This window comes from Gorilla gorilla, chromosome 8 (genome assembly GCF_029281585.2).
Source record: "Gorilla gorilla gorilla isolate KB3781 chromosome 8, NHGRI_mGorGor1-v2.1_pri, whole genome shotgun sequence".
In the NCBI taxonomy this organism is placed as follows: domain Eukaryota; kingdom Metazoa; phylum Chordata; class Mammalia; order Primates; family Hominidae; genus Gorilla; species Gorilla gorilla.
In genome coordinates, this window is record NC_073232.2 from 136,024,010 (window position 1) to 136,038,200 (window position 14,191).

The window sequence follows — 14,191 nt, forward strand, 5'->3', positions numbered from 1 at the left end:
AGACCGGGCCATCTCGGCACCAAGGGCCAGGACCTGGCTTCTGGGTCAGCATGGCAGGGACTGGACAGATCCACAATCTTCCAAGCAAATGTGGGATTGCTCGGGTTTAAATTGTGGGTCCAGGACATGTCTCAAGGGCCCAGAAGGGTCACTTGCACCATCGTCTCTTTCACCCCTGCAGCTCCCCCTTCTGAACTACAGAGGTGGTTTATAGTTTTAAATGCTTTATAGCACCACCTCCATATCTACTGCTGCGAGGCTCAGATTTTCCTACCATGGGCTTAGTTGAGAGCTGTGTGGTCCAATATGTAGCCTTTAGCCACAAGTGGCTATTAAAAGTTAAATTAAAATGAACATTCTATAATATAAGAAACCCAGTTTTTAAGTTTCACTGACCACCTTTAAAGTACCCAATAGCCACACGTGGCCAGCACTGTGGCATTCGATAGCACACAATAGGACATTTCCATCATCACGGAAAGTTCTATTGGCCAACACTGGCTTATAGCAGGAGCCGACTATGTCTTAGCTTGCAGGCCAAATCCAGCTGCCACCTGTTTTTGTAAATAAAGATGTACTGGAATGCAGCATGGCCATTCATTTCTTTTCTTTTTTTTTCTTTTCTTTTTTTTTTTTTTTTTTTTTTTTTGTGACAGAGTCTTGCTCTGTCATCCAGGCTGGAGTGCAATGGTGCAATCTTGGCTCATTGCAACCTATGCCTCCCAGGTTGAAACGGTTCTCCTGCCTCAGCCACCTGAGTAGCTGGGACTACAGGCATGTACCACCATGCCCAACTAATTTTTGTATATTTAGTAGAGACAGGGTTTCATCATGTTATCCAGGCTGGTCTCAAACTCCTGACCTCAGGCAATCTGCCTACCTCGGCCTCCCAAAGTGCTGGCCCATTCATTTCTGTACTGTGTATGTCTGCTTTTGTGCTACAATAGCAGAGCTGAGTGGTTATGACAGAGACTGTATGGCTTGCAAAGCCTAAGCTATTTACTGACCCTTTTAAAGAAAAGTTAGCTGACCCTGAGTATAGATTGTGCAAAAGCTACATGAGAATCTTTTCTCTAAAGATGCTCACTGGCATCTCCAAGAGCCAATAGCGGGTCCCAAACATGTGTCTCTCCTGGGAAAGAGGCAGAGAACATAGTGCTGTCAGCATCAGTGCTGAGCTTAGTGGGGGTGCAGTATAGCCACCCCTAAGCAGGCACCTTGTCTAGGCTGACCAACCTCAGAAAGAGGTAGTGGGGTGGCTGCAAGCCTACCCAGAAAAGTCACACACACCAGAAGGGTCTTACCATTTGCTTTATTTTTTTTTTTCATTTTTCCCAGGTCAATGAGGCAGCAACATTAACAAAAAGTGAGACATACTTTTTTCTTGCAAGATAATTCAATAATTCTTCCCAAACTGATGCTCCACAGATAATCCTAAGAGGTTTTCATTACATTTAGCCTAATCTGGAAGATCTGGCATTCTACATATCAAAAATAACTCCCAGGCTGATATGAGGCCAACCCATAAGCACTCAATTCCATGCAGGGGCAATATCTCAAGCAGAGAGAGGGCTTCAGGCCACCCCCCTTCTGGCTCTTTCCAGTCCTAGCAGGTAAAAGAGGAGATCCAGGCTAAATTATCTGGCCCTTCAGGAAGGCTGGCACCTCTGGCTCTCCCTACATGGGGAACCTCCAGGGCTACTGGATCAGCAGGGACTTTGGGAGTTGTTTATGGACCCAGAATTTGTGCAAGAAGCTCCATGCTTGCTGCCCAACAAACTCCTGAATGATCTCAGCCTCTCTCTCCTTTTCTGAACACACTCCTTTGTTGAAAAAGGAGACTAAACAGATTCAAGAGGCTCACTGATGTGCACTTGGCAATGACGCTATTGTCCAAAAAAACCAGAATTTATTTGTAGCAGCTTGCAATGTCCCAGGGCCAGAGAGGGTGGATTCTCTTAGGACGCCTGGGAGCATCGCAAATGGTAACATTTGGGACAGCCCAGCTGGGGAAATGCTGCAATTTTAGCTGTGCAAATTGCAAATGCACGTGGAATCCTTGCTGTCACGCAAACAGGGGAAGCACCAGAATCCTTTTCTATGCAGCCAGAGGCTCTGAACGGACAGGCTCCCCTCCTTCTCCTTCTCTCTCTGATTCCCAGGTTGGCTTGCTGAGTTCTCTCACTCCCATCAGCTTTTCTTTGCTGCTCTGTCCAAGTTATTTGGATAAATGGGAACAAAGAAAAGAAAACAGCCTCAGCCTCCAGCCTTCCCTTTTGGGACCTGCCTCACAATGCACCCTCTCTTCCAGGCACTTCTTGAATTACAGAGGAGACAACAGTGAGTGAGTCCACTATGGAGCTACTACCAGGTTGGTTTAATTTGCATGGGTCCCAGACGAGTCTCAAGGGCCCAGGAGGGTCACCCACGCTGTCGTCTCTTCCACCCCCGCAGCTTCAGCCGCCTGGCTGGCAGGCTGACGGGCTGCTTCCCAAACTTCTCCATGATCTCTCGGATCCTGGCCATGTTGGTTTTGCTAAGTGTGAAGTCACACCTTGTGGCCCCCATGTCATAGCCAACCATACAGTTCTTGGTGGATGCAGTGAAGCCTTCGGCCTTTGCTGTGACCACATACTCTCCAGGGTTCAGGAGGCGCCAGTAATCCCCATCATTGGCTGTGAAAAAGAAAACGAGGGGAGACTCAGAGCAGCTCTTGCTAATGCAGATCCCGCCAGCCCTCCTCCAAGACCAGCTCCCTGGGCCAGAGAGAGACTCTCAGGCTGGCAACGTGGAATCCGAGCTCCTTTAGATGCAAATTCTTAGTGCATTTTGGAAGCCCAGATGTTTTCCTCTCTGAAAGCTGCCTTAATGGTTTTAACAGGGAGGGGAGGTATAGGCTCCCCGCAGTGTCAATACACAGGAGCAAAGCTGGAGAGCCGATCACTAATGCTCTGTGACAATATGAGCCATTCATTATGAACTTGAACTTCCAAACAGTATGCCCTCGCCACAAAATACCATCTTGAAAAGCCATCAGTGCAGGGCCTCCTGGCTTCCTTAGCATGGCTGCAAGTACACAATAACCATTTTTCAAAGGCGTGGGCTCTTCACTTCTGGAAAGAGAAGGAAAGGACTACATGGACTGAGGTCTGATGGCCCCAGAGAGGCCCTGGCACCTGTACCCCATTCCCTGGCTGGGGCCTGGAGAGACTTCAGAGTTGCAGGGCCATCTATACATGGATGCTGCGGGGCATTGGAGCCTTGAGACCACATGAGACCCATGCTGGAGCTGAGGTGGTGCCCATGCCTCCCAGGTAACTACCGGCCGATTACCTCCCAGGCACCTAGGGTGACCTGGGTCCATCCTCAGCTCTAGGCTAGATCCCTGTGGTGGGCACGGTGGTTCATGCCTGTAATCTCAGCACTTTGGGAGGCTGGGTGTGGTGGTGGGTGCCTGTAATCCCAGCTACTCTGGAGGATGAGACAGGAGAATCACTTGAACCCAGGAGGCGGAGGTTGCAGTGAGCTGGGATCATGCCACTGCACTCCAGCCTGGGCGACAGAGTGAGACTCTGTCTCAAAAAAAAAAAAAAAAAAAAAAAGACAGGTTCTAGGCTGAGGTCTCTCCTCCCAGAGAGCCTACAACCTGGTGAGAACATTTAGATCCACAGCATATCAGAGACCATGAGACAGAAAAGGAGACACCAGAGGCCATCTTAGGGAACACTACCCACACGCAAAAAGACGAGGCTGGCACTGGCTCACTGAACACTCCAAGTGACTCTGTGATGCAGGCTGCATGCTTATTCCCTTTTCTACGTGAGTAATTTGATGCCCAGAGAGGTGTAGTATCCTGCACCAGGTCACACGGCTAGTAATCAGCAGTCTTTCGCTTGTGACAATCTGAATGTCCTGCCCAGTCTAAAGTTTTGGAGCCAGGTAGAGAAAAGGTTGGGTTTGATCAAGTACTAAGTAGGCCCTGGTCAAGGTTTGCTTGTCTTAGCAAGTCCTGAAGTCTTCTAATGGATGGAAGAAAACTATGTGTGTGTTTGTAAATATACGTCTCCCACATACACAGATCTATAACACTTTGAAGCATCATGTTCAAATCATGCACATTCTAATCTCAATTCATCCAAGACACCCCGTGCAATACACTGAGCTCACAGGAGCACAGGACATGACGGGAAATGAAATGTGGAGGCAGTCGTTTGCCACAGGTACATCATTAAGGAGCTGAATGGAAAACAGGACTCCATCTGAGAGGCCCAGGTACACGCTCAGGTGGGCGGCTCCCTGGCACTTCTTGGCGCTGTGTGCTGGGTCTTTTTTTAATGAAATGGCAAGTTCTTCAACTAAATAAAATGCCACATTAGACCTTTTCAGGAGCACGTCGACAGGCTGAATTACGCCATCAGGTGACTCGAGTCTCGCAGCAAAGTTTGTCTTTGGAGATCTCCCTCAGGGTCCCCACAGTCCCTGACAAGCCCGAGTGAGCCACCTCCTCCACGTGCCCTCCGTGTCCTCTCCCCTCTCCCTGCCACCAGGCAGTATGTCCTTGAGAGTGGAAATAGCCTCCGCTTCCTGCCTCGGCCCGGTGTTAAAGCTGTAGGTGCCTGAAGAGCCCGTGTTTTCCTCTTCTGTGCTCAACATGCGTGCCGTTTATCCTCCTGGATTGAACGCCAAACAGGTCTGAACATTGGTTTATCTGAATGGGCTGGAGAGAAGTGAACAACCAGGACAGCATGTGGCTTACTGGCCTGAGAAGCAGAGCATATTAAGTCTCAGCTACCAAGGGTGCTCAGAGGGGATTAGTTAAGGCCGAGAGCCTGCCCCCACCAACAGCTATTGTGGGGCGCTGGACGTTGGAGGCCCCTGGAAGCAAACCTCTCAGTGGGAGCACCTGACTCAATGGCACTTGGAAGTTAGTTTAAATACCTCAGGGAGGGGGCAGCCCAGATTCTCACCAAGGGAGGTGTTCAGTAAGCTGAGCAGTGAAAGAAACCCACAATTAATGGTTATCAGCATAACTGGCTCAAGTTCATATTTCTAATAAGAAGCCTTTGTGATTCCCCTTATCCCCGCAAAAGCCAGAAGAAGCCCTCCTTGCCCCCTCCCCAGTCCACCCTCTGTGCTGTCGCTGGCCTTCTCATACACATCATGGTGCTTACTCCCTAAACCTGCCGTTATCGCAGGGCCACATGGCGATGAAATCCAAAGTCCTCGGGTGGCCCGAGCCTCTGGGGTCCCAGTTCCTGCCCTCCCCTATTGTATCTCACACCCCTTTGTTCCAGCCATTCTGAGTGCCTTGCAGTGGTGTCTCAGGACACACACATCTCACACCTCTGGACTTTGCATACACTGTTCCCACTGCTGTTCCCAACTCCTGTGCCAGGTCCACTTCCTTTCACCTTTTGTAAAGTCAGGCCTTGCAAGATTCCATGTAAATGCCTAGAGTTCGTTTCTTGTTTTGTTTTGTTTTTTGAGACAGAGTCTCACTCTATCGCCCAGGCTGGAGTACAGTGGCGTGATCTCAGCTCACTGCAATCTCTGCTTCCCAGGTTCAAGCAATTCTCCTGCCTTAGCCTCCCAAGTAGCTGGGATTACAGGTGTGCACCATCATGCTCGGCTAATTTTTGTATTTTTTTTTTTTTTTTTTTTAGTAGAGACGGGGTTTCACCATATTGGCCAGGCTGGTCTCGAACTCCTGACCTCATGATCTGCCTGCCTTGGCCTCCCAAAGTGCCGAGGATTACAGGCATGAGCCACCATGCCAGTTCTAGAGTTCATTTTTAATAATGAAAGCTATTCTTACTAATTTTCAAGAAATTTGTTCTGTCCTTGTGGCCCTGTCAGGTAAGCCCTCTAATTTTTGAGGAGAAATAGAGAAGCAGGTGGAGACAGTGTTCCTGTGAGCCTGAGGGTTCACCCCATTCAGATAAGGGCTCAGTGCTTAGAGCAAAACCCAACGCAGGTCCTGGGGGCCCCTTCCACATCATTGCACTCCACTGCTCCCAGCCGGCCTCTCTCCAGCCACACAAGTCTTCCTTTTGTTCCTTGATTCTTGACTCTGAGCCTTTGCAATTACTGTTCCCTCCAACTGGAATGCTATTCTTTGCTCTTCTAAAGGCCAGCCTGTGTATGTCCCCTTAGGGAGGGACCCTTCCTTGGCTTTCCCACCTATTTGTAAATATCACTTGATTTATTTTTTTCATGGCACTGATCATAGTGTGTAGTAAACTTTTAAATCTTCCTTTGGAATTATCTCTAGGTCTCCTTCACTAGAATGTGTACTTTTAGAGGCCATATTTGTTTTGCTCACCACAGTACTTCTAGTCTGGTACACAGTAGGAGCTCAATAAGAAAGGTCAAAAGAATGAATACAATGATCAGGACTGTGTGTGGGTTCACACAATCAGAATGAGGGGTGTTGGCCATGTCATCTCAAAGGTTCTACTGCAGAGACATGGATCTGCCTGATGCCCTCATTGGCCTGGCAGGGCACGCTGTCCTCAGTTCTTGGCTGTTTTCCCCATGTCTTCCTTGAGGCTCTCATTTTCTCTGCTTCTGTCTCTAGCCACTGGAAAAGTCTGGAATCATTCACATTATGAAAAGCAGGAGATGCAGTGTTGGGCTGCTGTCCCCATGAGTGCTCAGGTCTGTGTTGAGGGTGAACCTTCTAGGGAGCTGCAGTGGAAGTCAACACATAATGGCATCCCGGGCATTCATACGTGCCAAGCCTGTCCTGCAGACTCTGGCCAAGAGATGGATGAAAGAAGTATGCAGACACAGGTATTTTGCCTGAGCATGTGGCTAGGGAACTGCACGGCTTAGCGCCACTAACGAGAGTGCAGCACCCATAAGCCAGAGACGTTTGTATTTATTTAGTACAGACTTAATGACAAAGGCTTGGAGCAAACACAATTTGTGGGAAATTAACATTGTCGACCCCCCGAGTAGAAAGCAGTCCTGTGTGCAAATGATCAAAGGTTGGTTTCTGGAGACATAAGTAAACAAATTCATCTAGATAAATTCCTTTACATTCCCTTGTTATCTACCCTTTGCCCTTCCGAAGCTTTTGCAAAACCTCCTGACCTTCTAAGAAGGTTTGCATCTTTCCTTATAATTTCTCCCACCACCCTGACACATCTCCTATACGTGGGCGGAAGGGGCAACTCAGGCCCAAAGAATGTCCACACACGAACAGGTCAGTTCAGTACCCACCAAGCAAAGGACAGGCATGTGGAATGGTGAGCCGGGTGTCTGTCCAACATACTGATATGCATCTAACTCAAAGCATTCCTACCAGCTTCCCTCCCTGTGGAATTCCATTTAATACCCGTGTTTATTTTATGCAAAATCCATCCCGAAATAAAACTTGTCAGATCACATAAACCTCAGACAGAAATCAAGGCAAATTCAGAGCTTTTCTTGAGAACCGAAAGATTCTGAAACAGAACAAAGAGCTGTGTGTAAAGTATGGAGTTTATCTGTCATGAGAATAACTGGGAAATTATTTATAGAGGGGAAAATCAAGGGAGGGAGATGCATTTCCCATTAGCTCATCAAAACTGTCTCCTTGATTGCAGGGGCTTGAAACTGAGTGAGCGCCCATTAGGCAAAGTATTCTATCTTGGCTTATGAGGCCCCAGGGTCTTTTTATCTCCCACTCAGTTCAAAACTCCCACATTTTCTCACGTTGCATACAAAGGACTAAATAGTCAAGGAATGTTCTAGGCTCTTTTAGAATTGTCATTTCAAAGGAGCTTCATTTGTAATGTTTAAAATACAAATCCTATGCAGAACCACATCACACAGCCTTTCATGCATAATGATCGCCAACACTCTGCGTGGTCTCTGGCACATTCCAGCTATGCAATCTACATTTGCTGAATTAATTAAGGAATAGTGAATAAATATATGAAAAAAATGAACACCTGTGAGGGGCTACTACGTACAAAATTCCATGGTATTCAGCGTGAAGCCTCATGGTTCATGGCTATAACATCAGTGACAAATGGTAGGAATGTTCAGAAAATATTATTGAGCAAAGAAATCAGTAACTAGATGGGAAAAATGCAATTTATGGCATTACACAGCAATCTACTATTTTGTAGCATTTTAGACACATTTCCCCCATTTACATATCTGGTCTTTTATGCCAGGCCCACTGCTAGGGAGCCTGGCAATGAAGGATACATGGGCCAGGTCTGAACCCCAGCCTCACCTCATCCTAATGTCCCAAAGTCTGCTTCCTGGCAGGTGGAATGGGATCTTTTGTTGGCACGATGGGATCATGGGAACAGTTTGCAGAGAAGGAGCCTCTCCTCCCTGTTCAAGAAAAATGGCATGGAAATAAAGGAAGGAGCACCAGATTTGAAGTCTCCAGTGCTTGGCTCAAATCACAGCTCTGCCACTCACTGGGTAATCCTGGAACATCATGGACTGTTCATCCGCCCATTCACCAACAAGTATTTATCGAGCATCCACTGCTCAGAAGTGGCCAGGCAGGGTGCTTGTAATACATTGAGGAACAAATCAACAAAACAGTCAAGGGCTCCTGACCTCGTGGGGGCAAAGAGACAGAAACAAATCATGAGCAGAGTACACATGAGCCTATTACGTGGTGTGTTAGAAGGGAGACATGCCACGGGGAAGGGACAAAGTTGGAGCAGATAAGAGGGACCAACAGCGCAGCAGGGAGGTGTGCCATGCTCATAGGGGTCAGGGTTGGTTGCACTGAGATGGTGACGTCTGAGCAAAGACCTGAAAGGGAGGAGGCAGGAACCCAGAGACCCCCCCAGGGAAGAAGGTTCAGGTGGACAGAGGTGCCGCAGTGATGACCCCCCATGTAGCTGTTAGTCCACAGGGAGCAGTGGGAAGTCAGATCATGGGACGGTGAGCCCTGTTTGCCTAGGACAGGGTTGGGGAGTGGGACACAGCATTTTCAGTTTTAAGTGGGGAATCCTGGGTCATGACAGCCCTGTGGCACAAAAGAAAAACCTGGACTTGTCAAGCACCTTTATTTTCATATCACTTTCTAACCAGTAAAGAACAGGGCAGAGTCCTCTGGGACCCTGAGGGGCACCTGCAGGGCATCTTCCAGCCCACCTGGGGGTCAGAAACCTGAAGCCAAACCCCATTTACCCCTTAACCATCAGTGGGTCACTGCCCTCCTTGAGCTTCTGTTTTTCACCTGAATAAGTGGGAAAGAATGGCCTGTCTCCCTCAAAGGGATAAAGTGAAAACAACTGAGAGAAAGCATGTATGAGCGTTCTTTGAGAACAGATCGTGTGGGGAACGGCTCCTTGTTCCTGCTGTTGCTGAGTGATCCAGGGGCAGCCTTCTGCTGTCCTGACGTGGTACGGCCACTTCATATTTGGTTTGTAAAACCCTGGGTCTTCCAATTTCTTTTCTTCCACAGCAAAGAGAGTTGGAATAAGATGTCAGCACTGCCTTTTAGAGATCATCCTCTGACCCTCAGATTATCCACGTTCCTAGAATTTTGTACCCTCCATTCAAAAGGGAATCACGCGTGCTAACCCTGACTAGTTAACACCATCAGACACTCATCCCTTCCAGTGAGTGGGAGCTGAGTCTCCCTGACGCGTTTCATCTAATGACAGCATCAAGAAAATAAAATTTATGTGAGGAATGATGGAGTCAAATGACAGAGCTAATACAAGAAAGCTATTAAGAGAGTGGCATATAGGAGATGCCTACGTTTATTGTTACCGTTATTCTTATCCTACCCTTCACATTACAGACACCTGAGTCTTCCTAAGACATCACGCTCAGTGATTTCCTGTGCTTTAATGGAAAAAGTGCATCCTCTCTGGCCAGTCCCAACCCACCCCTCCAGCTGTCCTCTTGCTGCTGGTCCCTTCAAACTCTCCACTCCTCCACAAGTCGCCCAGTCTACAGCTTCTCCCTCTCCGGAGCAGCCTGGCTCCCTCGCTCCCTGGCCCCTCTGCACTCATGGACACAGGCCACATTCCACCTGGTCTGAGAGCTAAGCTGCCTGCAGATGCAACAACTCCATGGAGACAGAGCTGCTTCCTCAACTCCTTAGAAACTTCCACTGCGCCTGGAGGCCAGCTGGCAGCTGCACGGCCATCCTCTGAAAGGAACAGCGAGCAACCAGGAAGCACAGGCTGAAAACCTCCCTTTCAAGGGTCTCTTGAAAAGTGGGAAATTTAGAGGAAGGAGACTGTAATTTGGCTCTGAGTAAGACGTTTCTGGCAGTCATTTCATGATTGTAACCCAAGTAAAACGCCTAAAAAAATGGGTATTTCTTACCAAGAGACAGTCTGCACACATTTGCAGTTACCTGTTCGGATGTCATGGTTAATGCCTTCTACGGAGATAATGGCGTTTGGGATTCCTTTTCCATGTGAATCTCTCACCAAGCCTTTAATGCCACGATGAACCTGCTCAGCGAACATGAGACACAGGGTGAGGTCACCGACCAGCTCTGGACACAACCGGCACAATGGAGTGGGCTGTCAACCCACCACTGGCCGGTTCCCACCAAGAACTCACACAGCACCACGTCTTGCTCAGAAGGCTTGGAACTGAAAAGCAGGTTCATTGCTCACTGCATTGTCGGGTTCAATTAACAAGGGCGAGGTCTTAGTGTAAGAAAAGTGAACTTATTTCTGAAGCTAGCATTAGGGAAGCATCCTGCTTTAAAATGTGCCACTTCTCCTTTGGAGCAAAAAGCTGATACTTTTATAAGGGGAGGGGGCTAGTGAGCAAGGGCAGGGGCCCCCCTGCTAGCCTGGTGTCTTATCTACCAGATAGTTGAGCTGGCACCTTCCTGGGCAGAAATAAGTTGTAGAAGTGGCCAATGGGCATGCTTTTGGCATGTCCTCTGAGGCCAGCCCCTGGAGGTGGGTGGTCTGCCTTGGAGCACAGATGAGCTTGCCCTGCAGGGAATGTCTGCTGAGGGGGAAGTGACAGGTTATTTTGCATTTCAAAAAGGGCTAAGTGGGAAGCAGGGGAAAGGAGAAAGGAGGAAAGAAGAGAAAAAAAAAACAATTAAATTATCTCTTAGGAAAATAGGAGTCCTCCGGTTATAGGATTGCCTGGCTCTGTGTGGATTTGGAATGTAAACTTCTGCATTTCTTTTGGGTTCTTGCACCAGAAAGTCTTCCATTAGAATGTCCAGAGGCTTAAAAAATATTAGGATCTGAGACGGTTCACAGAAACACTTTTACTAAAAACTGAAATTTAATTTTTATAGGCACATTTATTTTGACTTTGTGGGACTTGCTGACTTAAAAGTCAGAGGGAAAAGAAACAATTCAAAGAAACCTTCCTATAGATGATAACTCCATGCATAGACCCTTCCAATGACTTGTGTCATGAGATGCACTCAAACCTTATGCCTTAGTTTCCCCACCTGTAGAATGATGTGCCAATCCAAGGTGACATTCCATCATTACCAATGACTTTACGCATATTTTGAGGACTGGGCATTTTATCCATAGGAGGCCCTTTGGCTATGGCATCATTAGTTAAGACTGATCAGGTTGTTACAGTCAAGTCCTTCTCTTTACAGGGATGCAAAAGAAAAAGAGCCTTCTCTTACAAAATTCCAGGGTGGGAACAGGAGTTCCTTGAGTGAGAGGTTCCCCAAAGAAGGAAAAATAGACTCCCACCCTTCTGCGCCAGAGAAGCTCACCGGGGGCTGGGTCTCCCAAGACCATCATGGGACAGAGTCAGATGCTAAATCCTGGTGCCAACCTCGGCCCCCTGTGCAGAAGTGCAGCCAAAAGTGCCAGCCAAAGCCATGGGCTGAATGTGCCTTCTGACTCCTCAGCACAACCCATGGAAGGGGAACCTTGTGTCCAGCCTCAGAGTCTTACTTCCTAATGGATGGAGGTTAAGGTGGAGTCAGAATTAACACTTAGAAAAAGCAGGAGCCCTGAGGCTTGACACCTGTTTCTGTTTCATCCATTACTTTCCAGGTAGTCTGTTCCTTAGTGGGGCCCAGATATTGTTTGGTTAGCTGCAGAACTAGAACTGGTGAATTCGCTAATGCTGCGAGACGGATGTGTCCTTGACAGCCTACGGCAGGGAGGTGTCCAAGCTTCTCAGCGGAGGCAGCAGCAGCCCCTCCCCAGCTGGGCAGCAGAGCCCAGCAGTACTTGTTAAAGCTGCTCCCAGGTCATTCACCTCTGCCACCTGCAACAGTGACTCTGAAGGCCTGGGAGGGTGTTAGGGACTCAGCTGTGTCCCTGCCCCGCCCCGACCCCCATATTCATATGTTGAAGCCCTAGCCCCAGTATCTCAGAATGTGACTATGTACAGATGGAGCCTTCGAAGAGGTAATTAAGGGAAAAGGAGGCTGTTAAGGTGGCGTCCTCCTAAGAAGAGGAAATTTGGACTCATACACAGAGGCGCATGCACAGAGGGATAACCACCGCATGAAGAGGTGGCAAGATGGCAGCCGAGGAGACAAGCCTCCGAGGACACCGACCCTGTGGGTGGCTTGGTTTCGGACTTCCGGCCTCCAGAGCTGCAAGTCTGCCTTGTAAGCCACCTGGTGTTTTGTGATGGCAGCCAGCGTAGACTGAGACAAGGGGCCTGGGCACATTGGCTCAAACACATAGCACCTGTTCCCTGCAGAGCAGCATCAGAGAGCTCAGGAACCAGTCCCAATTGCTCCAGGCCAGTGGGGACAATGACCCTTGTTTTAGAGCTCTCTTCCCTGGGGCCTGCTCAAGTGTCAACGCACAGTGGCTCCTCGCAGCACTGTGCTGGCCCAGGATGACGGCCAAGGTCTGAAGCTCTAATTCCATCCCATACTTTCAGCCACCTCGGCAGCCTCATCCCCCAGCTAGTCCCCTCATCCCAGCCACACACCCGCAATATACCTGCTCCATGAACACGATCAGAGATTCCCGGTTATTCTCCCACTCCTCGGGCAGCTGGCTCTCGTGTGGGTATTTATCACAGCCCACGTAGATGGACAGTTCGAAGCAGTTTGTATGAAGGTAGCTGAAATCGTTCAGACCTGCCAAGCCAACCGGACAACACTTTAACTGAACAATACTCAAAATGGCACTGGGGAATGGGGCACAGGGGGCAGCAGGGATGTTTTAGAACATTCGGAAGGCCTTGTTTAAACAGGGAGATATCAAGTATCTACTATAGACAAAAATTTGCATTAGAGCAAATGTGTGTGAGTTAGAAAGAGTTTGGAGAGAAGATGCAGCTGGAATGGTTTGTGGTGAGGACAGACACATGGAAGTGTGTCTTTGACAAAAGAAGAACTGAAATAAGTGCTATTTAGATAAAATACTTTATTAAAGTAAAAAAGTTTAATGCTCCTTTTTGGAGTAAAGCTATCATTCATGAACACTATAGGTTTTAAGTGTTTGATTAAGTTTATCTCTATAGTTATGCTGTCTCAGCTACAGCTCTATGACAGTCTTCTATTTTGATTCCAAAAACTGCGATCCTTAACCACTGTTTGCCAAGTGCCTCCTATCAGCCAGGATCTGTCCTAAGCACTCTGCAGCCATTAGGTTACTTAATTTTCACCCCAAACCCAGCAGAGGCAGGCAACACAGCACAATTTTACAAATAGGAAAATTGAGGTTGAGAAGGGGAAGAATAGTACCCAGGACCTTGTATGTGTCTGGAAAGGGCCAGAGTCAGGGTTTGGGCCCAGGTCTGCATGCCCTTGCCCACAGCTCTGAATAGACCATCACTGCTTGGGGACTCGTAGGCAAACCCACTCTCCCAGTATGCCTGAAAGCAGACAAGCCTTCTGCCTCCTGGCATGACGACAGCAGGACAGGAAGCCCCAGCCTAATGTGTAGTAGGTGTCTGGACTCATTTCCTAGGGCCGTTGTTATAATACAAATTACCACCAAATGGTTGACTTAAAGCAACAGAAATTTATTCTCTCAAAGTCTCAGAGGCCAGAAGTCTGAAATCAAGGTGTCTGTGGTCCCTCCAAAACCTCTAGAAGGGGGGGCCTCCTCTAGGGGAGGAGCCTTCCTTGACTCTTGCAGCTTCTGGGGGCCCCCTGGCATTCTTTGTCTTGAGGCCGCATCACTCAGCTCTCTGCCTCTGTCTTCGTACGGGCTTCTCTTCTCCTGTCTTGCTTCCGTCCCTTACAAGGACACTTCCCACTGATCTTAAGGCCTATCCAGGTAACACAGGGTGACCCCATCTG

At 48.4% G+C, this 14,191-nt stretch overlaps 1 protein-coding gene across 2 annotated transcripts in view; it reads right to left on the minus strand.

Moving 5' to 3' along the window:
• Positions 1-1,298: 1,298 nt before the first annotated feature.
• Positions 1,299-14,191, minus strand: part of CPXM2 (carboxypeptidase X, M14 family member 2) — a 146,098-nt gene continuing 133,205 nt past the window's right edge. For both annotated transcript variants that reach the window (XM_019035607.4, XM_063710560.1), the window contains exons 12-14: positions 12,882-13,021; positions 10,331-10,430; positions 1,299-2,675 (exon numbers count right to left, since the gene is read on the minus strand). In XM_019035607.4, the coding sequence (XP_018891152.2) occupies positions 2,422-2,675; positions 10,331-10,430; positions 12,882-13,021 (494 nt within the window). In that variant the 3' untranslated portion in view covers positions 1,299-2,421. The remainder of the gene's footprint in view (positions 2,676-10,330; positions 10,431-12,881; positions 13,022-14,191) is intronic.